The sequence below is a fragment of the Rhinoraja longicauda genome, chromosome 6 (genome assembly GCF_053455715.1).
Source record: "Rhinoraja longicauda isolate Sanriku21f chromosome 6, sRhiLon1.1, whole genome shotgun sequence".
NCBI lineage: Eukaryota > Metazoa > Chordata > Chondrichthyes > Rajiformes > Arhynchobatidae > Rhinoraja > Rhinoraja longicauda.
Window position 1 is genome coordinate 43,181,475 of NC_135958.1, and position 25,812 is coordinate 43,207,286.

The following is a 25,812-nucleotide window of genomic DNA, read 5'->3' on the forward strand; positions in this document are numbered from 1 at the left end:
GATTGATCTGCCAATAGTCATTAAAAAAAGTACATGAAATTAAAGTGACGAATGGAAAGGCTTGGGGAATGTGCAAAGATTGAGGGGGGGGGGGTGCGGAAGGGAGTCAATCTCAGTCTCAGTCTACCCCACAAGAGAAGTATGATAGCCACAGGGAAGAAGGATCTCCTGTGGCGTTCTGTGCTGCATCTTGGTGGAACCAGTCTGTTGCTGAAGGTGCTCCTCAGGTTGACTAGTGTGTCATGGAGGGGGTGAGCTGTATTGTCCAGGATGCTCCGCAGTTTGAGGAGCATCCTCCCCTCCAAGACCACCTCCCATGAATCCAACCCCGCCCCCAGGACGGAGCCAGCCTTCCTGGAGTTTGTTGATCCTGTTGGTGTCCGCAGCCGCCCTGCTGCCCCAGCACACGACAGCGAAGAAGATGGCACTGGCAACCACCGATTGGTAGAACATCTGCAGCATCTCACTGCAGACGTTGAAGGAGCGGAGCCTTCTCAAACAGTACAGCCGGCTCTGTCCCTTCTTGTACAGGGCCTCAGCGTTCCTGGACCAGTCCAGTTTACTGTCCAGGTACACTCCAAGTTATTTGTACTCCCTGGTAAACTGCACATCCACACAGGGGATGGAGACAGGGGGCAGGGGTGTTCCTCTCCTCCTCCGGGCGGCACGGTAGCGCAGCGGTAGAGATGCTGTTTTACAGCGAATGCAGCGCCGGAGACTCAGGTTCGATCCTGACTACGGGTGCTGCACTGTAAGGAGTTTGTACGTTCTCCCCGTGACCTGCGTGGGTTTTCTCCGAGATCTTCGGTTTCCTCCCACACTCCAAAGACGTACAGATATGTAGGTTAATTGGCTGGGTAAATGTAAAAATTGTCCCTAGTGGGTGTAGGATAGTGTTAATGTGCGGGGATCGCTGGGCGGCACGGACTTGGAGGGCCGAAAAGGCCTGTTTCCGGCTGTATATATATGATATGATATGATATGATAAAGTTCTAAAACCTTGTCCTCATATTTACTTGGACAATGTCCCCTCTCTCCCCTTTCTTGATCTCCTTTAATAGACATAATTTCCCCACTGCTGTCATAAATGGATTCCTCACTTGTGTGTCCAGTGTCCTGTGATTCTGCTCTCCTCCCCGCAAGATGGATCCAAGATAGAATTCCCCTGGAGACAGACACAAAATGCTGGAGTAACTCTGGGTTAGGCAGCATCTCTGTGGAAGAGGAATAGGAGAGGCTAGATGCGGGAAGATTGTTCCCGATGTTGGGGAAGTCCAGAACCAGGGGTCACAGCTTAAGGATACGGGGGAAGTCTTTTAGGACCGAGATGAGAAAACATTTCTTCACGCAGAGAGTGGTGAGTCTGTGGAATTCTCTGCCACAGAAGGTAGTTGAGGCCAGTTCATTGGCTATATTTAAGAGGGAGTTAGATGTGGCCCTTGTGGCTAAAGGGATCAGGGGGTATGGAGAGAAGGCAGGTACAGGTTACTGAGCTGGATGATCAGCCATGATCATATTGAATGGCGGTGCAGGCTCGAAGGGCCGAATGGCCTACTCCTGCACCTATTTTCTATGTTTCTAGTACCCCATTCCTGCTTTCTCCCCATATCCCTTGATTCTTATAGCCTAAGAGCACTCCAGCTTCCCGTTTTCACCCAACAAACAGCTAATAATGTCCTGTTTCCTTTAGCTTCGTTACTTATTTGCATATCTTTCATTCATTGTTCTTTATCTTTTCACATCACCGTCTATATCTCTCGTTTCCCCTTATCCCTAAGTCTGAAGAAGGGTCTTCATACAGGTGAGAAGGGTTTTTTGACAGACTAAGGTTATTGTCCTCCAGTTATCTGGTTCCTCACGTGGGTCCAGCAAAGATTTAAAGATCTCAGCCATAGCACCAGCAGCTGTCCCCTTGTCTCCCACCACAACACAAGATACAACAAAGCCAGTCATGGCGATGTGTGCACCTTTATGTTTGCCAAGACATCAGATACCTCTTCCTTTATGGAGACTATCCCTTCATTGCATTCTAGAAATACAAAGTCCATTTTCTTTATGAATACCGATGAAAAGTATACATTTAAGATGCCACCTATATCTTCTGACTCCAAGCACAGATTGCCCTGTGGCCCCTAATGGCCGTTGTTATTTTCCCGTTTTTATTCTTTTGCCTTGAATACACTTATGCAATGCCTTTGTACTTACCTTGGAAAGCCAATTATGTTATTAACCATGCAATCCCAGTTTCTAGAGTTCCAACGTGAAATTCAATAGCATTATTTAAATTAGCATTATTTAGATATATTGATCTATATCACATTCATCCGCTTCTCAGAAATTGCAGCTCCTATACCTTAAAGGGGAAACTTGCACTCAAACATGAAACTTTGGGCTCTCTGCTACATGGTACTGCAGAGTGTGGCAGTTCATTATAAAATCTACTCGCATTCATAGAAACATAGAAAATAGGTGCAGGAGTAGGCCATTCGGCCCTTCGAGCCTGCACCGCCATTCAATATGGTCATGGCTGATCATCCAGCTCAGTAACCTGTATCTGCCTTCTCTCCATACCCCCTGATCCCTTTAGCCACAAGGGCCACATCTAACTCCCTCTTAAATATAGCCAATGAACTGGCCTCAACTACCTTCTGTGGCAGAGAATTCCAAAGACTCACAAGAAATGTTTTCTCATCTTGGTCCTAAAAGACTTCCCCCTTATCCTTAAGCTGTGACCCCTGGTTCTGGACTTCCCCAACATCGGGAACAATCTTCCCGCATCTAGCCTCTCCAACCCCTTAAGAATTTTATATGTTTCAATAAGATCCCCCCTCAGTCTTCTAAATTCCAGCGAGTATAAGCCTAGTCTATCCAGTCTTTCTTCATATGAAAGTCCTGCAATCCCAGGGATCAATCTGGTGAACCTTCTCTGTACTCCCTCTAAGGCTAGAATGTCTTTCCTCAGATTAGGAGACCAAAACTGTACACAACGGTACTGATTGTGGATGATCAGCTATGATCACAATGAATGGCAGTGCTGGCTCGAAGGGCCAAATGTTCTTATCCTGCACCTACTTTCTATGTTTCCAATGTTTCTAACCTATTACCTGCCATGCATTGTCCTGCTCTTGGGCCATTCTTAGTCGCGTGTTCTATGTATATTAAGGGATTAAATGGTAACTGGGGAGTGCATAGGGCCTGTCAGAACCCAAAATTGGTGACTATATGTGGTCCTCAATAAATATTTCTCCTATGTACCCTGGACAAAGTCATGAAGACGAGGGAACTTGGGAAAGTTAGTGGAAATGTCCAGAAAACAGTCTGTGTTACAGTCGAGGAGACGCTGGATATCCTAAAATGCATCATAATAGATAAATATCCTGAGTCTGATCAAATATAGAACATAGACACGTAGAACATAGAAAGGTGTGGAAATTGTAGGAGGCCTGGCTGCAATATATGATTCATCATTGAATGATTCATACATTGGTAAGGTGCTGAAGGGTGGCTAATGTTGTTCTTTATTTAAGAAGGGCTGCAAAGGAAACCTGGGAACTATAGACTAGTAAGCTGCGTACAACTGTGGGAGGAAAGTTACTGAAGAGGATTCTGAGGGATAATATATACATGCATTTGGAAAGGTAGGTTAATTAGAGATGGCCAACATGGTTTCTCATGAATTTAATTTTGACGAAGTAACCAAGAGGGTTAATGGGCCAGGTAGATGCAGTCTATATGGATTTCTGCAGGGCGTGCGATAAGGCTCACTGGTAACCGCAGAGTTATCTTCTGCTCCCTTTTTGCCATCCCCATTCCATCCTTAAGTATGTGAGGTATCTCAGACGTAGGCTGCAAGGTAGTGGAGAAAGGGGAGAGGATGGAGTCAGTCTGTTCACCTGTTCATTATTTCAGAAGCTTTAGTGCAGATGGTGTCTGCTTCCCATCATTGGCAATGACAGTCATACAGCCAAAGGAGCCATTAATCCTTCCTGTCGTTCTTGACCATTGTACAGTATTAGATGTGGTTAACTTTACTATTTCCTTGCTTTTTATGTCCCTTTCATACTTCATAGACATAGAAAATAGGTGCAGAAGGAGGCCATTTGGCCCTTTGAGCCAGCACTGCCATTCATTGTGATCATGGCTGATCATCTACAATCAGTAACCTGTGCCTGCCTTCTCCCCATATCCCTTGATTCCACTAACCCCTAGAGCTCTATCTAACTCTCTTTTAAATTCATCCAGTGAATTGGCCTCCACTGCCTTCTGTGGCAGAGAATTCCACCAATTCACAACTCTCTGGGTGAAAAAGTTTCTTCTCATCTCAGTTTTAAATGTCCTCCCTGTTATTCTTAGACTGTGGCCCCTGGTTTAAGAATAAAGGGGAGGCCATTTAAAACTAAGTTCAGAAGAAACATTTTCACCCAGAGAGTTGTGAATTTGTGGAATTCTCTGCCACAGAAGGCAGGGAATTTTGTGTATCCTTGTTTAATTCTGCTGTTACTTGTTCAATCACAAACCTTTAATCTCCAGCAATCTTCCAGATTCTCATCTTGCCGTCCATTTCTGACCTTGGAAATATCATCCAACTGTCAGATTTTATAAGTGTATGACCATCTATAAATCTGTCAACATGTCTCATTCCATTTTGACAGATTGTTTCAGCTACTATTACCCTTCGGTGCTAGCTAGCACCAACTAAATAATGGTTGCTTTATTCGCAGGTAGTTTCACAGCGACTTGGTACAGTTGATCTGTCGTGTTACAGCCTTGAAAAACTTCCTGAGAATCTCTACTTCAGTCAAGACATCACACATCTTAATCTACGGCATAATTTTATGCATGCTGATACTGGACTCTGCCACCTTAACAGGTATCTCATATTTCAGTAGGTTACAGTGCCCTCCGTAATGTTTGGGACAAAGACCCATCATTTATTTATTTGCCTCTGTACTACACAACTTGAGATTTGTAATAGAAAAAATCGCATGTGGTTAAAGTGCACATTGTCAGATTTTATTAAAGGCCATTTTTGTACATTTTGGTTTCACCATGTAGAAATTACAGCTGTGTTTATACATAGTCCCCCCATTTCAGGGCACCATAATGTTTGGGACACATGGCTTCACAGGCATTTGTAAATGCTCAGGTGTGTTTACTTGCCTCCTTAATGCAAGTATAAGAGAGCTCTCAGCACCCAGTCTTTCCTCCAGTCTTTCCATCACCTTCAGAAACTTTAATAGCAATTTATCAACACGAGGACCAAAGTTGTGCCAATGAAAGTCAAAGAAGCCATTATGAGACTGAGAAACAAGAATAAAACTGTTAGAGGCATCAGCCAAACCTTAACCTTGCCAAAATCAACTGCTTGGAATATCATTAAGAAGAAAGAGAGCACTGGTGAGCTTACTAATCGCAAAGGGACTGGCAGGCCAAGGAAGACCTCCACAGCTGATTACAGAAGAATTCTCTCTATAATAAAGAAAAATCCCCAAAAACCTGTCCAACAGATCAGGAACACTCTTCCGGAGTCAGGTGTGGATTTGTCAATGACCACTGTCCGCAGAAGACTTCATGAACAGAAATACAGAGGCAAGATGCAATCCACTGGTAAAAATAGAATGGCCAGGTTACAGTTTGCCAAGAAGTACTTCAAAGAGCAACCACAGTTCTGGAAATAGGTCTTATGGACAGATGAGACGAAGATTAACTTATATCAGAGTGATGGCAAGAGCAAAGTATGGAGGAGAGAAGGAACTGCCCAAGATCCAAAGCATAACACCGCCACCACTGTGTTTCACAGATGAGGTGGTATGGCCTGGGCATGTATGGCTGCTGAAGGTACTGGATGCTGAAGGTACTGCTCGGCTCGGCCCTGGGACTTTCCATCGCCCGGTGGGGGCTTCAAAAAGTTGGGAGCCTCGATCACCTCGTGGCACCACGGGAGAAGAACGAGGAGGAGATAAGACTTTGCCTTCCATCACAGTGAGGGTATGCCTAGAGCAATCACTGTGATGGCTGTTTTATGTTAAAAAAATTATCTGTGTGTCTTGTGCTCTTTAATGTCTACTGCCGGACCCTGACGTGAGAGGACGCTGGCGTTGAGTATTCGCCGCTTTTCCGTCAGGATAGTTTGTCTGTTTGTTTCTATGTTAATTGTTTTTGTAAAGCGCTTTGAGCATGTGATAAGGCGCTATATAAAATAAATGGATTATTATTATTATTATTATCTTCATTGATGATACAACTGCTGATGGTAGTAGCATAATTAATTCTGAAGTGTATAGACACATCTGCTCAAGTTCAAACAAATGCCTCAAAACTCATTGGCCTGCAGTTCATTCTACAGCAAGACAATGATCCCATATATACTGCTAAAGCAACAAAGGAGTTTTTCAAAGCTTAAAAATGGTAAATTCTTGAGTGGCCAAGTCAATCTCCCGATCTGAACCCAATTGAGCATGCCTTTTATATACTGAAGAGAAAAGTGAAGAGGACTAGCCCCTAAAACAAGCAGGTGGAACTAATTGTAGACTTTCGAAGAGCTCCCCCTCCCCTCCCCCCACTCACCATCAACAACACCACAGTCACATCTGTGGAGTCATTTAAGTTCCTTGGAACCATCATCTCCAGGGACCTTAAATGGGGGGCCACCATCGACTCCACAGTCAAAAAGGCCCAAAGAAGGATGTACTTCTTGCGGCAACTGAGGAAACACAATCTGCCACAGGCAATGATGGTCCAATTCTATACTGCTATCATTGAGTCCGTCCTCACCTTCTCCATCATGGTCTGGTTTGGCTCAGCCACCAAGCACCACATCCGGAGGCTGCAACGGATCGTTCGATCAGCTGAGAAGGTTGTTGGCTGCAACCTTCCCCCCATTGATGAACTGTACACTGTAAGGGCCAGGAAGCGAGCGGGCAAGATCATCTCTGACCCCTCTCACCCTGGCCACAAACTCTTTGAAGCACTTCCCTCCGGAAGGCGACTCCGGACTGTCAAAGCAGCCACAGCCAGACCAAAAAACAGCTTTTTTCCCCACGAGTGATAGTTCTACTCAATAACCAAAGTCTGTAGTCTCTTTTTTACTCTGGTTTATTTTCACCAACATGTTTAGACCGTGATATTGTTTTGATGTGGTTATGCTTTATTCTTAATTGTTAACTGTATGTTTGTATTGTCATTTGTGAGCGGAGCACCAAGGCACATTCCTTGTATATGCATACTTGGCCAATAAACTTATTCATTCATTCATTCAAACTTATTCATTCATTCATAAGCTAAAGATGGCTACAACACAGGCCTGGCAGAGCATCACCAGAGAAGACACCCAGCAACTGGTGATGTCCACGAATCGCAGACTTCAAGGAGTCACTGCATGCAAAGGATATGCAACAAAATACTAAACATGACTACTTTCATTTACATGACATTGCTGTGTCCCAAACATTATGGTGCCCTGAAATGGGGGAACTATGTATAAACACAGCTGTAATTTCTACATGGTGAAACCAAAATGTATAAAAATGGCCTTTATTAAAATCTGACAATGTGCACTTTAACCACATGTGATTTTTTCTATTACAAATCTCAAATTGTGGAGTAAAGTGGCAAATAAATAAATGATGGGTCCTTGTCCCAAACATTATGGAGGGCACTGTTTTCTCAATTGTTCCATTGTGATACTTTGCTCAGCAATTCCCTATTTCACTGACACTCTTAATACATTCTGCCTTTTGGTGAGAATGTAAGGAACTGCTAATCCAGTTAAATATTAAATGTGAATTAAGGCACAGCACTGCACTGCACAAATTGTGTTTGGGAATTCAAATAAGAACCGGTCAAAAATTTAGTTTTCTGTTTGAGAATTTAGGTATAAAGCTGTGTACCTTCATAAGAAAATGTGTGGAGGAGTGTGTTGCCAGCAAATCCATCAGAGTGTTCATCAACTAGAAGCCTTGGATGAACCAGATGATCTGCAATCTTCTGAGGATCTCGAGCATTCAAGTCTGGCACTGAATATTCATATAGGAAGTCCAGGTATGAATTTGATAAGGCTATCAAAAAGATTAAGAGGGACTTTCGCTCTAAATTAAAAGATGAGACGGACATTTGCCAGCTGTGTCGGGGCTTTCATGCCATCACGTCTACAAAACGAAACCAAGTGGCTATCACACTTGTCGTGCCTCCAGACTCTTGAGACTCTTTCCACACTCCTTCCCTGAGCTATTAGGAGTTACACCTGCATTTAATCTGCTCCCCTAATCTATCACTTGGTATAAATACCTGAGATCATCACCAATTGGGTGCCGACTAATCAGTTCTGCATTCTGTCGGTTCGATATCAGTTCTAAGTTCTGTCGGTTCCTGGTCGATATTTTTCGGTTCCATTCGCGTCTGGATTTTGGGTTTTCTTCAGTACATCTTGGTGAGCCTGCATTCGAGTCCTTTCCATTTCGGAGCCTTCTGACAATGGCAGCTCAGGCGACTGCGAGCCATCAATCCTGGACAAGCTCAATGTGTTCTACGCATGCTTCAGAAGGGGAACAGCGATGCGCCTTCTTGGGCCCCTATGCACCCCAATGGCTTTGTAAACTCAGTCACTGATTATGATGCATATCAGCTCCAACCTTAGCAAGAACCTGCACCAATACAATTTGTCTACTGCCACAATTGATCAACAGGTGATGCAATCTCACTGGTTCTCAACTCTGCACTATACTACTTGGACAAGAACACATACGTCAGTCTGTTCATCAACTGCAACTCCAGTTTCATCATCCCCTCCAAACATGTTACCAAGCTCAGGGAACTGGGTCTCTGCTCTTCCCTTTGCCACTGGGTCCTCAACTTCCTCGTCCACAGATCACAATCGGTACGATTTGGCAACAACACTTCTTCCTCAATAACCATCAGTACAGGAGCACATCATGGCAGTGTGCTCAGTTCCCTGCTCTACTCTATATGCATGACTGTATCCAGACCAAGTTCCAACTCCATCTTTCAATTCGTTGACGACACCACTGTTGTTGGATGGATTACAGGTAATGATGAGTCAGAGTATAGGAGAGAGATTGATCGTCAGAACAACGTCCTTGCTCTCAAAGTATGTAAGACCAAGGAGCTGATTATTGACTTTAGAAGAGGAAGGCCAAGGATTCACGAACCTGTCTTCATCAATGGCTCGACAGTGGAGAGAATCAACAAGAAGTTCCTGGGCATGCATATCTCTAAAGAACTGACCTGGGCCCAGCACATTGTTGCAATCATAAAGAAAGCTCATCAACGCCTTTACTCACTTAGAAGATTGAGGAAATTCGGTATGTTAACGAATACTCTTGAACTTCTGTATAAGTTCCCTGTAGCTCAGGCCCTCGAGCCCTGGCAACAGTCTTGTAAAACCTCTCTGTACTCTTTCTAGCTAATCAAGAGCATGTTCAATAGCAAATTAAGTGGTTGCATCATGGCCTTGTGTGTATCATGGCCTTGTGCAGTTTTCCCAAAAGGTTAGTTTGCAAGTTGAATCGGTCGTAGGAAGTCAAATGTAATGTTAGCATTCATTTCAAGAGGTCTCTCACACTCACAAACACATGCAGGGAAAAACATCCCGTCTTAGTAACTGCACAACAAATTGGCTTGAAGATAAACCAGAAAAAATCTGAATTAATGACACCCAAAACCCCTTACCAATCCAAGTGAATGGAAACGACCTTCCTATAACTGAGGAGTTTATTTAGCTTGGTAGTAAAGTCAGATGCGATGGCGGAGCACAAAATTACATTAAGAACCGGCTAAACAGGGCTAGGAATGTTTTCAGAATGCTAAACAATGTATGGCGGTCCCAGCAATACAGCACCAAGACCAAGCTGAAGATATAAGGGAGCTGTGTCCTCTCCACTCTCTTATACGGCTGGGAATGCTGGAGAATGACAGCGAGTGACATCAAGCAGCTGTCAGTCTTCCACACTAAGAACCTGAGAAGAACCCTTAGAATATTTTGGCCAAACACCATATCCAACCAAGATCTCCTTGCTCAATGCCAGCAAGAGAGTATGGACATCATCATCATGAGAAAGTGCTGGAACTGGATTGGCCATATACTGAGAAGAGAAGCAGACAGCATCCCAAGAATAGCCCTGCACTGCACACCAGAAGGGAAAATGAAAAGAGGGAGACCCAAAACCACATGGCGTTGAACTGTAGGGAAGGAAATGAAAACTATGGAATTAACCTGGGGTAGTGTCCAGAAACTAGCCCAGAACAGACAGGAGTGGAGGGAGGACCTTCGTTGTTGCCCTACATGCCAGGAGGCAGAATGGGCAGTAAGTAAGTAAGTAATTTCAAGAAGATTAGAAAATAACAGCAGAGATGTAATGCAGAGGCTTTATAAGGGACTGGTTAGACCGCATATGGAGTATTGTGAGCAATTTTGGGCCCCATATCTGAGAAGGGATGTGCTAGTTTAGGAGAGGGTCCTGAGGAGGTTTAGGAGAATGATCCCTGGGATAACATACAATGAACTCTGAGCCTGTACTCGCTGGAGTTTCGAAGGATTAGGGGGCAACCCATTGAAACATTACCGAATAATGAAAGGCCTGGATAGAGTGGATGTTTCCACTAGTGGGAGATTCTAGGTCCAGAGGGTACAGCCAAAGAATATAAGGATGTACCTTTAGAAAGGAGATGAGGAAGAATTTCTTTAGCCAGTATGTGGTGAATCTGTGGTATTTGTCGCTACAGATGGTTGTAGAGGGCGTCTTTGACCAGTTTTAAAGTGGAGATTGACAGGTTCTTGTTTAGTGTGGGTGTCAAATGTTACAGGAGAAGGCATGAGGATGGGGTTGCGAGGGAAAGATAGATCAGCCATGATTGAATGGAGGAGTAGACTCGATAATCCGGATGGCCTCATTCTGCTCTAATGACATGAATGTTTCACTCAAGATACAACATCCTCTTCACAGCCACCCTTTTAAGACCACTCAAGGTCTGAAGCACAAATCAAATGACATCTCACTCTTCCAAACTCCAGTGGATCAGATTTTGACTAGAAAAAGACACAGTGTTAGGCAGCATCTCTGGTGAACATGGATAGGTGACGTTGTGGGTTGCAACCCTTTTTCAGACAGTGTTGGGGGGTGGGGTGGGGGGAGAAAGCTGGCAGGGTGAAGCTTGCTGGTAATAGGTTGAATGTGTAGGAAGGAAATGCAGATGCTGGTTTAAACCAAAGATAGACACAAAAAAGCTGGAGTAACTCAGCGGGTCAGACAGCATCTCTGGAATAGGTGACATTTCGGATCGAGACCCTTCTTCAGTCTGAAGAAGGGTCTCGGCCCGAAACATCACCTATTCCTTTTCTCCAGAGATGCTGTCTGACCCGCTGAGTTAAGTGCCTGTCCCACTTAGGCGATTTTTTAGGCGACTGCCGGAGACTGTCAAAGTCGTAGCAGATCGTCAAAATCTTCTTTTACCCTACGACAATGACCACGACAATGCCGAATCAGGTCGAGATTACACCGTCTTCGGAAACATTGCGAAATTCCCACGCTGTCAATGCTTCTCCGTCGTCCTAATTTTCGCTGAAATCACTGACAAGTCCTTGATAGTTTTGAAATATAACATCTTGCCCGGGTTACTTGAAAACCAAGCTTCACGGTAACAAGGCATAAACTGGATTGACTTCCAATTTACTAATAGCAGTATTAAGAAATTTAATTTTAAAAGTGGTTAAACGGATTTTTGTGATGAGTGTCGGCATTCTTTGAAAATGTACGGGAGATGCATATCTGGTTTCTGGGTTGCATATCTGGGTTGGGAGCCCACTTTAAATGTAATCGCTGATGGCCATAAACATCGCGAAAATTCGTATGCTTACCTGACCGTCTAACTGTCGCCTCCAATCTACCTGTCAAATGTCCTGACGGTAAATAAATTGGTTAAACACAAGTATTTTATGGTTTCTTCAAATGACTTTACTTAATTTAATATTACGTGCTTCTAAATGCATCTAAGAGAACCTAGCAAACCTGGGGACAGCATGCGACAGTGCCCGCAATAAGCAACGATACCTGGCGACAAGCCAGCTGTCGCCGAGAAATTTCACTCCACTACGATTCTTGGAAGACTCCTCACGATCGTGCCCGCGACACCTCGGCGAACTGTCGGCGACAGCCTAGTCGCCAGCAGTCGCCTTAAAATCGCCTAAGTGGGACAGGCCCTTTACTCCAGTTTTTTTGTGTCTAACTTGGGTAATAGGTTGATACAGATGAGGGGTTTTTGGCAGGCATTGGCAAGAGATGAAAAAATAAAGTGTGAGACAAAAGCATTGAAAAATTGCAAATTGCTAGAGGAAGCAATGTAGTTAGGGCAGGAGAAGTAGGTGGGAGTACAGGTAGCACACAGAGGAGGAGGGGGAGGTAGTTTCGATTTACCCAAGTTGGGAAATTCAAGGTTCATATCTTTGAGCTATAAGCTACTAAGTGTGCGTGTGGCCGTGCTCATTGCATTTGGCCTCGCTCAGGCAATGGAGGTGGCCCAGGACAGAAAGCTCAGTATTAGAATGGAATGGGGAGTTCAAATGGTTAGCAGCTAGAAGCGGTAGGCCTTGGCGGACCGAACCTAAGTGTTCGGCGAAACAGTTGTCGAGGCTACGCTTGGCCTCGCCAGTGTACAAGATGCCATTTTGGGAACACTCGATGTAGTGGATGAGGTTAGAGAAGGTGCACGTGAACCTCTGTCTCACATGAAAAGAATGCTGGGGTCCCGGGATGGAGGTGAATGAGGAGGTTTAGGGACAACTGTTACATCTCCTGTGGTTGTAGTTGAAAGTACTTGGGGAAGGGGTGGTTTGAGTGTAAACGAATGAATAATCCAAGGAGTTTCTGAGGCAGCGGTCTCTAAAAAGGCCGAAAAGGGGTGGAGATGTGAAGATGCAGTGGTGGGATCACGTTGGAGGTTACAAATGAGTCGGAGGATGATGTGTTGGAAGCGGGGGCTGGTGGGGTGAAAGGCAGGGGAACTCTATCCTTGTTCTGTCTCGGGAAGGGGGAGCGAGAGCAGAACTGTGGGATGCAGGGAGACGAGGGTGAGGGATCCATCTATGGCAGCGGGGAGAAACCACTCTTATTATCTCAGATGTCCTAGAACGGAAAGCTCGACTTGGGAGCAGATGTGGTGGAGATGGAGAAATTAAGAATAAGGGATAGCGTCGTTACAAGAGTCAGTGTGGGAGGAAGTGTAGTAGACATCGGATAGTCCGACCCATGTGATGGAGACAGATCAAGCAAGGGAAGAGAGGAGTGAGAGATGGTCCAAGTGGAAGTTAGTGGTAAAGTTAATAAAACGAGTTGTGCTTGGGTGCAGGAGGCAGCCGCGATGCAGTCGTCGATGTAATGGAAAAAGAGGGATGGTGCCAGTGTACATGGTCAACGTACGTGACAGAAAGGCAGGCATCGCTTACATTTGGAACAAGGACTATTCGACATTAGCCATAAAATGCTTTCTACATCGTATATGTAGAGGTTGGTGAGGATTGTTGGGGGCATACTGGACATCCTAAGCCTTCGAAGGACCTATAGGCGTCGGTGTGCATTCTTGGTCATAGCTTCAATGTGCCTGGTTGAATTATTGGTGATATTTATTCCTGGGAACTTGAAGACTTCTGTACTTCAGCGCCATCAATGTTTACCCGCTTGTGTGTACTGCTTCGCTTCCTGAAGTACAGTGCCCTCCATAACGCTTGGGACAAAGACCCACCCATCATTTATTTGCCTCTGTACTCCACAATTTGAGATTTGTAATAGAAAAGATCACATGTGGTTAAAGTGCACATTGTCAGATTTTAATAAAGTGCATTTTTATACATTTTGGTTTCACCATGTAGAAATTACAGCAGTGTTTATACATAGTCCCCCCATTTCAGGGCACCATAATGTTTGGGACACAGCAATGTTATGTAAATGAAAGTAGTCATGTTTAGTATTTTGTTGCATATCCTTTGCATGTAATGACTGCTTGAAGTCTGCGATTCATGGACATCACCAGTTGCTGGGTGTCTTCTCTGGTGATGCTCTGCCAGGCCTGTATTGCGGCCATCTTTAGCTTATGCTTGTTTTGGGGGTTAGTCCCCTTCAGTTTTCTCTTCAGCATATAAAAGGCATGCTCAATTGGGTTCAGATCGGGTGATTGACTTGGCCGCTCAAGAATTTACCATTTTTTAGCTTTGAAAAACTCCTTTGTTGCTTTAGCAGTATGTTTGGGATCATTGTCTTGCTGTAGAATGAACCGCCAGCCAATGAGTTTTGAGGCATTTGTTTGAACTTGAGCAGTTATGATGTGTTTATACACTTCAGAGTTCATTATGCTACTACCATCAGCAGTTGTATCATCAATGTATCACTTATGACCTTATGTGTAGAGACATATGAGATGGGCAAAGTCCACAATGAGTATTTTTTCTCGTTTTTTTGAAGATGTCATCAAAAATGTTGTCAAGGGCAGGACCACGGACATTATGGGCTTTTAGGTTCTGCAGAGTAAGCTGATCACGAGCTACCTGCTTCGATACAGAATTGGCATCATGGAAGAAAGCAGAGAGTGGTGGTGGAAGTTTTCTCCAGACTGGAGGCCTGTGACTAATTGTGTGCCTCAGGAATCAGTGCTGGGCCCCATTGCTGTTCGCAGTTTATATTGATTTGGATGAGAATGTAAGAGGTTAGTAACAGTACAGATGATACTAAAGCAGGGGATATTGAAGATAGTGAAGGTGGTTGTGCAAAATTTCAGCAGGATCTTGATTAACTGGGCAAGTGGACGGACGAATGGCAAATCACCTTAGAGAGAGGTGTTGCATTTTGGGAAATCAAAACAGGGCAGGACCTCTATAGTGAATGGCTAGGGCCCCTAGGGAGTGTTGTAGAGCAGAGGTATCTAGGATACATGTATTTAGTTCACTGAAACTGATGTCACAGGTATGTAGGGTGGTAAAGAGGCTTTTGGTAGTCAGGGTATTATGTATAGAAGTTGAGGCGTTATGTTACAATTGTACACGTTGTTGATTATTGTGTTCCATTTTGGTCAGCCTGCTCTAGGAAGGATGTCATTAAACTGGGAAGAGTGCACAGAAGATCTTTGAGGATATTGGCAGGACTTCAGGGCCTGACCTATTGGGAATGGATGGGTAGGCTTTATTCCTTGAAAAGCAGCTGGCTGCGGGATCATCTTATAGAGGTGTATAAAATCATGAGGGGAATAATGCTGATAAGTGTGAGGTGCTGCATTTTGGTAGGACAAATCAAAATAGGACGTACAGGGTAAATGGTAGGGAATTGAGGAATGCAGTGGAACAGAGGGATCTGGGAATAACTGTGCATTGTTCCCTGAAGGTGGAATCTCATGTGGATAGGGTGGTGAAGAAGGCGTTTGGTATGCTTGCCTTTATAAATCAGAGCATCGAGTATAGAAGTTGGGATGTAATGTTGAAATTGTACAGGGCATTGGTGAGGCCGAATCTGGAGTATGGTGTGCAGTTCTGGTCGCCAAATTATAGGAAGGATGTCGACAAAATGGAGAGGGTACAGAGGAGATTTACTAGAATGTTGCCTGGGTTTCAGCACTTAGGCTACAGAGAGAGGTTGCACAGGTTGGGTCTTTATTCTTTGGAGCGTAGAAGGTTGAGGGGGGACTTGATAGAGGTTTTTAAAATTTTGAGAGGGACGGACAGAGTTGACGTGGGTAGGCTTTTCCCTTTGAGAGTGGGGAAGATTCCAACAAGGGGACATAGCTTCAGAATTGAGGGACAAAGGTTTAGGGGTAACATGAGGGGGAACTTCTTTACTCAGAGGGTTGTGGCTGTATGGAATGGGCTTCCGGAGGAAGTGGTGGAGGCTGGCTCGATTTTATTATTTAAGAGTAAATTGGATAGGTATATGGATAGGAGGGGATTGGAGGGTTATGGTCTGAGTGCAGGTAGATGAGACTAGGTCAGGGAGAATGGTCGGCGTGGACTGGTAGGGCCGGACAGGCCTGTTTCCATGCTGTAGTTGTTATATGTTATATGTTATATATGAATAGATAGGTGAATACACTGTCTTTTACCCAGGGCAAAGGAATCAAGAACGAGAGGACATTTGTTTAAGGTGAGAGGTGCAAGTTGTAAGTTTTATCTGGAACAAGCTGCCAGAGGAGGTGGTTGAGTCAGGTGCTATAACAATAGTTACATGGATAGGAAAGGTTTCAAGGGATACGGGCCAAAAACGGGTGAATGGCTTAGATCGTCCATCTTGGTCGGCATGAACGAGTTGGGCCGAAGGGCCAACAAGGGAACACGAATTCCCTGCTGTGTGACTATTACTCACTTATGAATGCTGCTACCTGAAGCAGGTGCAAAAGTTCTTGTGTTCGAAAGTTTAGTTTAGAGTTTAGAGATACAGTGCGGAAACAGACTCTTCGGCCCACCAAGTCCACACTGACTAGCGATCCCCGCACATTAACACACACACTAGGGACAATTTACAATTTAACCAAGCCAATTAACCTACAAACCTTTACATCTTTGGATTATGGGAAACCGGAGCGCTCCTCGGGAAAACCCACACAGGTCAGGGGGAGAACGTACAAGCTCCATACAAACAAGCACCGTAATCAGGATCCAATCCGGATGAGGCAGCAACTCTACCGCGGCACCACTTAGGTCTTTTAGGTGTCTTTTAGATATAAAGTTAATTTAAAAAATAATTTGGATCCTAGAGTTATACAACACAGAAATGGGTCCTGTAGCCTAAGGTTGATGCTGACCATGAAGCTAGTTCAATTTCCCTGCATTTGGCCTGTATCCCTCTAAACCATTCCTATCCATCTACCTGTCCAAGTGTATTTTAAATTTGCACGGCTCTGGTGAAAGCAATCCATATGAAAGTAGAACAGGCCCTGATTATAAAACCAAGCGTAACTTAATAATAATAATAATAATAATAATATTCATTTATTGTCATTGCAACGAGTACAACGAAATTTAAAAAATAGCCAATCCTGACGGTGCGTAAAAACATATATGCAATAAATGCAAAAACAAATAAATACAATTATATTAAGTACAAAAGTTTTAACAGTGTTGCCTAGTGCAGAAAGTAGTGTTCAGTTCTCGTATGGCCCTGGGGTAAAAACTGTTCTTAAGTCTGTTTGTTCGGGATTTGATCGACCTGAAACGTCGACCAGAGGGCAGATGAACAAACAGACGGTGGCCGGGGTGGGATGAATCTTTTATTATTTTGCCTGCTCTACTGAGGCAGCGTAGGCTGAACAGGTGCTCCAGGGAGGGCAGTGAGCAGCCGATGATCTTCTGGGCCGTCGTGATGACCCTCTGAAGGGCCTTCCTGTCCTTTTCTGAGCAGCTGGCATACCATGTGGTTATACAGTATGCCAGCACACTCTCGATGGAGCAGCGATAGAAGGACATCATGAGCTTCTCCTGCAGGTTGGTCTTCCTGAGGATCCTCAGGAAGTGGAGTCTCTGCTGTGCCTTCTTCACTGTGGTGATGGTGTTGGTAGACTAGGTAAGATCCTCTGCGATGTGCGTACCCAGGAACCTGAAAGCGGGTACCCTTTCCACACAGACCCCATTGATGTAGAGTGGGTCGTATTCTGCACTGGTTTTCCTGAAATCAATTATAAGTTCCTTTGTTTTGGAGGAGTTCAGGACAAGATTGTTCACTGAACACCATGCTGCCAGCCTTTGGATTTCATCCCTGTAGGCTGTCTCATCTCCTCCTGAGATGAGTCCAACCACAGTCGTGTCATCCGCGAACTTGATGATGGTGTTGGTGGGATGGGTGGGGGCGCAGTCGTGAGTGTAGAGGGAGTAAAGGATGGGGCTCAACACACAGCTCTGTGGTGAGCCGGTGCTCAGTGTAATGGTGGAGGAGAGGTGAGGGCCTATTTTGACGGTCTGGGGGCGGTTGGTCAGGAAGTCCTTGATCCATTGGCAGATGGTTTGGGAAAATCCAAGGACAGAAAGTTTGGTGACCAGTCTGCTCGGGATGACCGTGTTAAAGGCAGAGCTGAAGTCGAGGAAGAGCATCCTCACATAGCTCCCCTGGTGTTCAAGGTGGGTCAGTGCACTGAATGTTCTGATTCTGTATTAAACATGGGTCTAGTGTTTGCAATCAGTTGTAAAGTAAAGGGGTTTCCCATTGTCCTGAACAATGATTGCTGTGGTAAATATTTCTGGGTTTCCAATGGTCATAAGGAATCCTGTGACATTTTTTCAGGAGGGATCCAACTGGTTGATTGAATTATGTGATTTCAGACTCTGTATGAAATTAGTTTTCAAAGTAAATACTTTTGCAATGCTTCCTTACTTAGATCTCCACCAGAATGTGTCATGTATCTTAATGTGTCTAAACACATTAAGTTTAAATGAAATTAATGAAACCCTATGTGCCATTCACCCACCATTCAATCACACTTCCATGAGGGTCAAATAACTAGAGAGAAAACACAGAACAAATTTATTAAAAAGATTGGGAAATTCCATTTTGATTCCCTGCACAGTTAAACAAGCTTTAGGAGACTGTAACTGTCACTACCTTTCCTTTAAGTACAATAATTGTATCCAGCAACCATTTTGATTTTAAGGTTTTGGATTCATTTCACGGAGCAATCGAAAGTGTATGAATATATGAATGTGTGTATGATAAAGATTGTGAAAAACAGTGGCAAGAAATTTGTGAGCCAAGGAGAAATTTTCAGGACTAAGCTCTAAACTTTTTTTAAAATTTAGATTTACCCAGCTGAAAAGCCTGAATCTGTCCAATAATAAACTGACAACATTTCCAACATCCTTGTGCGAAATTGGGACTCTTACTGAAGTCAACCTCTCCTGTAACAAGATACACAACATTCCCAAAGAGATTGGAAACCTGCAGAAGTAAGTGTTATAATATATTTTACATATGAGAGTAAAACAATCTGTTTAATACGGTAATTCATATCTTGGTTTAACATCTGGTGAAAACTTATTTTTGTTCCGCTGTTTATGCTGTAGAACCTAGAACACGAACAGCACATGATAAGGCCCTCTCGCACTCAATATCTGTGTTGAACTAGACGCAAAGTTAAACTAATCTACTCTCCATGTGCTTCTCCATTCCCTGCATACCCACATGCCTATCTGAGCATACTCCAGCATTTTGTGTCGACCTGCCCATCTAAAAGTCTCTTACATGCTACTATTGTAAGTGCCTCCACCACCACGCCAGGCAGCACGTTCCCCCACACTGTGTAAAAACACTTGCCGCACATCTGCATGCCCCTTTCACCTTAAAGCTGTACCCTCTAGTCTTTGACATCTGCACCCTGGGAAAATGGTTGTGACTGCTTGTCTAACCCTTTTATATACTCATATCAGATCGCTTCTCAACCACCGGTGTTCCCAAGCAAACAATTCAGGTTTGTCCTTGTAACTAGTACCCTCTAACACAGGCTGCATTCTGGTAAACACTTTCAGCACCTTAGAAACAGAAACATAGAAAATAAGTGCAGGAGGAGGCCATTTGGCCTTTCGAACCAGCACCGCCGTTCATTGTGATCATGGCTGATCATCCACAATCAGTAACCTGTGCCTGCCTTCTCCCCCTATCCCTTGATTTCACTAGTCCCTAGAGCTCTATCTAACTCTCTTTTAAATTCATCCAGTGAATTGGCCTCCACTGCCTTCCGTGACAGAGAATTCCACAAATTCACAACTCTCTGGGTGAAAAAGTTTCTTCTCACCTCAGTTTTAAATAGCCTACCCTTTATTCTTAGACTATGGCCCCTGGTTCTGGACTCCACCAACATTAGGAACATTTTTCCTGCATCTAGCTTGTCCAGTCCTTTTATAATTTTATATGTCTCTATAAGATCCCCTCTCATCCTTTGAAACTCCAGTAAATGAAAGTCCAGTCTTTCCAACCTTTCCTCATATGACAGTCCCTCCATCCCGGGGATTAACCTCGTGAACCTACGCTGCACTGCCTCAATAGCAAGGACGTCCTTCCTCAAATTAGGAGACCAAAACTGCACACAATACTCCAGATGTGGTCTCACCAGGGCCCTATACAACTGCAGAAGGACCTCTTTGCTGCTATACTCAAATCTTCTAGTTATGAAGGCCAACATGCCATTAACTTTCTTCACTGCCTGCTATACCTGCACGCTTACTTTCAGTGACTGGTGTACAAGGACACCAAGGTCTCGTTGCACTTCCCCTTTACCTAATCTGACACCATTGAGATAATAATCTGCCTCCTTGTTTTTGTCGCCAAAGTGGATAACCTCACATTTATCTACATTATACTGCATCTGCTATGCATCTGCCCACTCACTCAACCTGTCCAAGTCACCCTGCAACCTCCTAACATCCTCTTTGCAATTCACACTGCCACCCAGCTTTGTGTCATCTGCAAACTTGCTAGTGTTACTTCTGATTCCATCATCCAAATCATTCATATATATTGTAAATAGTTGTGGCCCCAGCACTGAGCCTTGCGACACTCTGCCACAGAAGGCAGTGGAGGCCAATTCACTGGATGAATTTAAAAGAGAGTTAGATAGAGCTCATGGGATATGGGGAATAGGAATCTAGGGATATGGGGAGATGGCAGGCACAGGTTAACATAGAAACATAGAAAATAGGTGCAGGAGTAGGCCATTCGGCCCTTCGAGCCTGCACCGCCATTCAATATGATCATGGCTGATCATCCAGCTCAGTAACCTGTACCTGCCCTCTCTCCATACCCCTTGATCCCTTTAGCCACAAGGGCCACATCTAACTCCCTCTTAAATATAGCTAATTAACTGGCCTCAACTACCTTCTGTGGCAGAGAATTCCACAGACTCACCACTCTCTGTGTGAAGAAATGTTTTCTCATCTCGGTCCTAAAAGACTTCCCCCTTACCCTATATTACTGATTGTAGATGATCAACCATGATCACAATGAATGGTGGTGCTGGCTCGAAGGGCCAAATGGCCTCCTCCTGCACCTATTTTCTATGTTTCTATGTTTCCACTCGCCACTGCCTGCCATTCTGAAAAGGACCAGTTTATTCCTACTCGGGTCCTTTTCCAAAGCCTCCACATCCTTTATCATATCATATCATATATATACAGCCGGAAACAGGCCTTTTCGGCCCTCCAAATCCGTGCCGCCCAGTGATCCCCGCACATTAACATTATCCTACACCCACTAGGGACAATTTTTACATTTACCCAGCCAATTAACCTACATACCTGTACGTCTTTGGAGTGTGGGAGGAAACCGAAGATCTCGGAGAAAACCCACGCAGGTCACGGGGAGAACGTACAAACTCCTTACAGTGCAGCACCCGTAGTCAGGATCGAACCTGAGTCTCCGGCGCTGCATTCGCTGTAAAGCAGCAACTCCCTTTCTGTAATGAACGTCCAGAACTGAACACAGTACTCCAAATGTGGCCTAACCAAAGTTCTATAAAGCAACAACATGACTTGCTGACTCTTATATTCAATGCCCCCACACTAGCTCACGTCTCCTTTACCATTACTGAATGGTGTTGTCACTTTCAGGGAGCTATGGACTTGGACCCCAAGATCCCTCTGTACATAAATATGGCTAGGCGTCTTGCCATTAATTGTATACTTCCCCCTATATTCGACCTCCCAAAATGAACCACCTAACACTTGCTCGGACTATAGTCCATCTACTAATTTCTGCAGCTGATCTATATCCTGCTGGATACTTTGACAGCCTTCCTTACTGACTGCAACTCCACCAATTTTGGAGCCATCTGCAAACTTAGTAACTTTACATCCAAAGTCCATCAATACATCCATCAGTCCATCCAAAGTTTACATCCATATGTATCACAAACGTCAGAGATCTCTGTGCAGTTTCCTGCACAGCTTCACTGGTCACAAACCTCTTGTTAGTATATATACTCTTTCACACAACCCTCTGTCTTATATGAGCATGCCAGTTCTGAATCCAAATCTTAATCTTCTGGATCAGCCTGCCATGAGGAACTTTCTTGTCCCGTCCCATCCCCCCTTTGCCTAGACTCGCACCAATTTCTCCCTTCCGCCTACCCCTCCTTTTCCACCGACATTCCTCCTTCTAGCTTCACAATTCACAACTCTTCAATCCGTCTGACTAACACCTTCTGTATTTTCATCTCTGGCCTTTGTCCAACCATTTCCTTATCAAAAGCCCCCTTCACAAAGTGGGTGGTGTTGTAGTTAGTGAAGATGGATGTCAAAAATTGCAGCAGGATCTTGATTGGTTGGGCAGGTGGGCTGAGGAGGTGATGATGGGGAAGTGAAGATGTTATATTTTGGGAAGTCTAATCGGGCCAATGAATAGCAGGGCTCTGGGGAGCATTGTGGAGCAGAAGGATCAAGGAGTGCAGGTAGATAGTTCCTTGAAGGTTGTGTCACAGGTAGATGGTGTGGTCAAGAAGGCTTTCATCAGTCAGAATATTGAGTATAGTTGGGAGGCCATATTACAGTTGTACAAGACATTAGTGAGGCCATAGTTAGAGACAATTTTTATAGAAGCCAATTAACCTACAACCCTGCACATCTTTGGGATGTGGGAAGAAACCAGAACACCCGGAGAAACCCCACTCAGTCATGTGGAGAATGTACAAACTTCTTACAGACAGCATCCGTCAAGATCAAACCCGGGTCTGAACAGCCTCAAAAAATCATTTTGGATTTCCCTTAATATTATCTGCCAGAGCTATCTCCTGCCCCCTTTTTTCCCCCTCTTAATTTCCTTCTTTAGCGAGCTCCTCAGTTCCCAAAACTCCTCTAGGGATACACTTGATCCCAGCTGCCTCCTTATTCTTGAACAGTCTCAATTTCTCTAAGGTAGACACAAAATGCTGGAGTAACTCAGCGGGTCAGCCAGCATCTCTGGAGAGAAGGAATGGGTGACGTTTCAGGTCGAGACCCTTCTTCAGACTCTCAATTTATCTCGTTATCCAAACTTCCTTACAGCCACCAGCCTTGCCCTTCAATCTAACAGCAACATGCATGCCCTGCATAACTAGCAAAATCCAGCGTAAAAGCTAGTTTTAGACACCCTCAGAAGTGGAAGTATTCTTACCACCAAGTCCTTTCTTAAAGAGCTTTGTTGGCTTTTTTACTTTAGTTTATTTTACTTTGTAATACTGTATATTAATATATCTGTATATTTTAGTATAAGAAAATAACTGCAGAAGCTGGTACAAACGAAGGTATTTATTCACAAAATGCTGGAGTAACTCAGCAGGTCAGGCAGTATCTCAAGAGAGAAGGAATGGGTGACGTTTCGGGTCGAGACCCGAAACGTCACCCATTCCTTCTCTATCTGTATATTTTATTTCAGTCAATTGTCAAACCTTTAGATTGACTAATATATTAGATGGTACCCCATGTTTTTCAACAGTTTGAACTTTTGTGCCTAAACAAAGTAAGGCAATTTATGTATAAAACTTATATAGAAAATATATTATAATTTATTTCTATTCCCAGTCTACAGACTTTTATTCTGGATGGAAATTGTCTTCAGACATTGCCTGCGGAGTTGGGAAATGTGCAACAGCTGATGCATCTTGGCTTGTCCTTCAATGACTTCAAAGTGATCCCAGACGTGTGTACGATTTTGACAGCCATGGAAAAACTGAGCATGGCTGGAAACCTGCTGGAGACATTGACATTGGAAACACTGAGGCAGATGACCCACATTAAACACCTGGATCTCAGGTAAGATATGTTAAATGCTGCACCTGGAACTGTATGAATTCCCTTACCTGACACACAACCTCTGCAATTCGGACAGGCACAATATCGTAAATTCAATCTCCATGTTTTTGAGATTTACCATAGCAAAATACAATCAATAAGCTTTGCTTATATTCACTTATTGAACTTGCAGTGATTTAGTTTACTAATAATAAATTGCTGTTCATTATTTTTTTAATTAAAGAACAGATTTCTCAATTTTCTAAAATTAGGACCCCCCCCGTGTTTTCTGTAATCTTTGTGGTAATAAAATATTTGTGCAGATTGTGATGTTAATGTCACAGGTTTGGAAATTAATTGCATACTTAATTAATTTCAGATTTACTAGCTACCTGAATAATCTTATCATGTTTTAAGTTTTAATTCTTAAAATACTCTGATATTATCCTCTGAAAAGTTCCCAGTTCTTCTGCCTATTTTACCCCAAACTTCTTCGTAATTCTCTCCATTCATTGCACAGTCCCATCTGTGACCAAACTTCATGGAATATACCCATGTTCTTGTAAAGATTACGTGTATAACGTGTTCTTAAAACCTGTGCAATCCAACTGGCTGGAGGTTTTGTGGACATCTTCAGCCTTTCATTACTAGTCTGAGGTTCCCACCTGCTTTAAGAGGGTATCAATAATACCAGTGCCCAAGAAGAGTAATGGTGTCATGCCTCAATGACTATCGACTGGTGGCACTAATGTCCGTGGTGAAGTGCTTTCACAGGGTGTACTAACTGCATCACGGACTAGTTCAGCAACTCAAACACCAGGAATGAAGGAGATTTGCGGAGAGTGGTGAACACTGCCCAGTCCACTGGTACAGACCTCCCCATCAAAAAGGCAGCCATCATCAGAGACCCCCACCAGCCTATAGGGACAGGTGTTGCATCTCCTGCTGGTGCAGGGGAAAGTACCTGGGGAGGATGTAGTTTTGATGGGAAGGCATCTATGATGGAAGAGAGAAACCCCCGTTACCTAAAGAATGATGGCACCTCAGCTGTCCTGGTGTGGAACACCTCATCCCGGGCGCAGATGCGGCGTAGACGGAGGAATTGGGAGTAGAGGATAGAGTCTTTGCAGGAGACAGAGTCGGGAGAAGTGTAGTCTAGATACTGTGGGAGTCAGTAGGTAATAAAGGAGAAAAGAAAGTGTGTGTGTGTCTATATGAATATGAATATATGAATTTTTTCTCGTTTATTATATTGTTTACAGAGTACAATGTTGACATTCTGTTGTGCTGCTACAAGTAAGAATGTCTTTGTTCTGTGTGCGACATATGACAATAAAACACTCTTGACTATTCTCAGCTGAAGGTGTCATTTTAGATATTGATGTGAATGCAAGTGAACCTACTTGGTTGTCGTTCTATGGTGGTTTTTTCATATAAAGGCTGTGTGAAATTATGTAACTCTTATTATCCGGAACTGCCATTCCCTCCATCACTGAGAAACCTGTCAAGAGTTTGGGGAAGCTTTTTGACGCAACTCTGAAAGACTCTGCCGCCAAGGTCCATCGAAGACCTTGAAGCCTGGCTCACCAAAGTCGACAAGTCAGGCCTGCCTGGCAGATTCAAGGCCTGGATCTATCAGCATTCCATCCTGCCCCGTGTCCGGTGGCCTCTCCTGGTTTATGGTGTTCCATTGACCACAGTTGAGTCCCTCGAAAGGAAGATCAGTGGCTTTCTTCGCAAGTGGATTGGCCTTCCCCCACAGCCTCAACAGTGCAGCACTGTACGGGACCAGTAACATCTTGCAGCTCCCATTCAGTGGTCTCACTGAAGAGTTTATGGTGGCACGGACAAGAGAAGCCCTATAGTACAGGGACTCCAGGGACCAGAAGGTGTCATCGGCTGGCATCGAGGTGAGAACAGGGAGGAAATGGAGGGCAGAGAAAGCAGTGGAGGTGGCAGAGTCACGCCTAAGACAAAAGGCATTGGTGGGAGTCATAGCAACTGGCAGAGCGGGCTTGGGATACTTCCCTAAGACCCAGGTTGGCAAGGCCCAGGGCAAGGAGAGACACCATCTCATC

At 44.2% G+C, this 25,812-nt stretch overlaps 1 protein-coding gene across 1 annotated transcript in view; it reads left to right on the forward strand.

The window, feature by feature from the left end:
* phlpp2 (PH domain and leucine rich repeat protein phosphatase 2) overlaps positions 1-25,812 on the forward strand; it is a 148,691-nt gene that overhangs the window by 73,139 nt on the left and 49,740 nt on the right. The window contains exons 6-8 of the mRNA XM_078400865.1: positions 4,722-4,870; positions 18,776-18,922; positions 23,525-23,755. Of these exons, the coding sequence (XP_078256991.1) occupies positions 4,722-4,870; positions 18,776-18,922; positions 23,525-23,755 (527 nt within the window). The remainder of the gene's footprint in view (positions 1-4,721; positions 4,871-18,775; positions 18,923-23,524; positions 23,756-25,812) is intronic.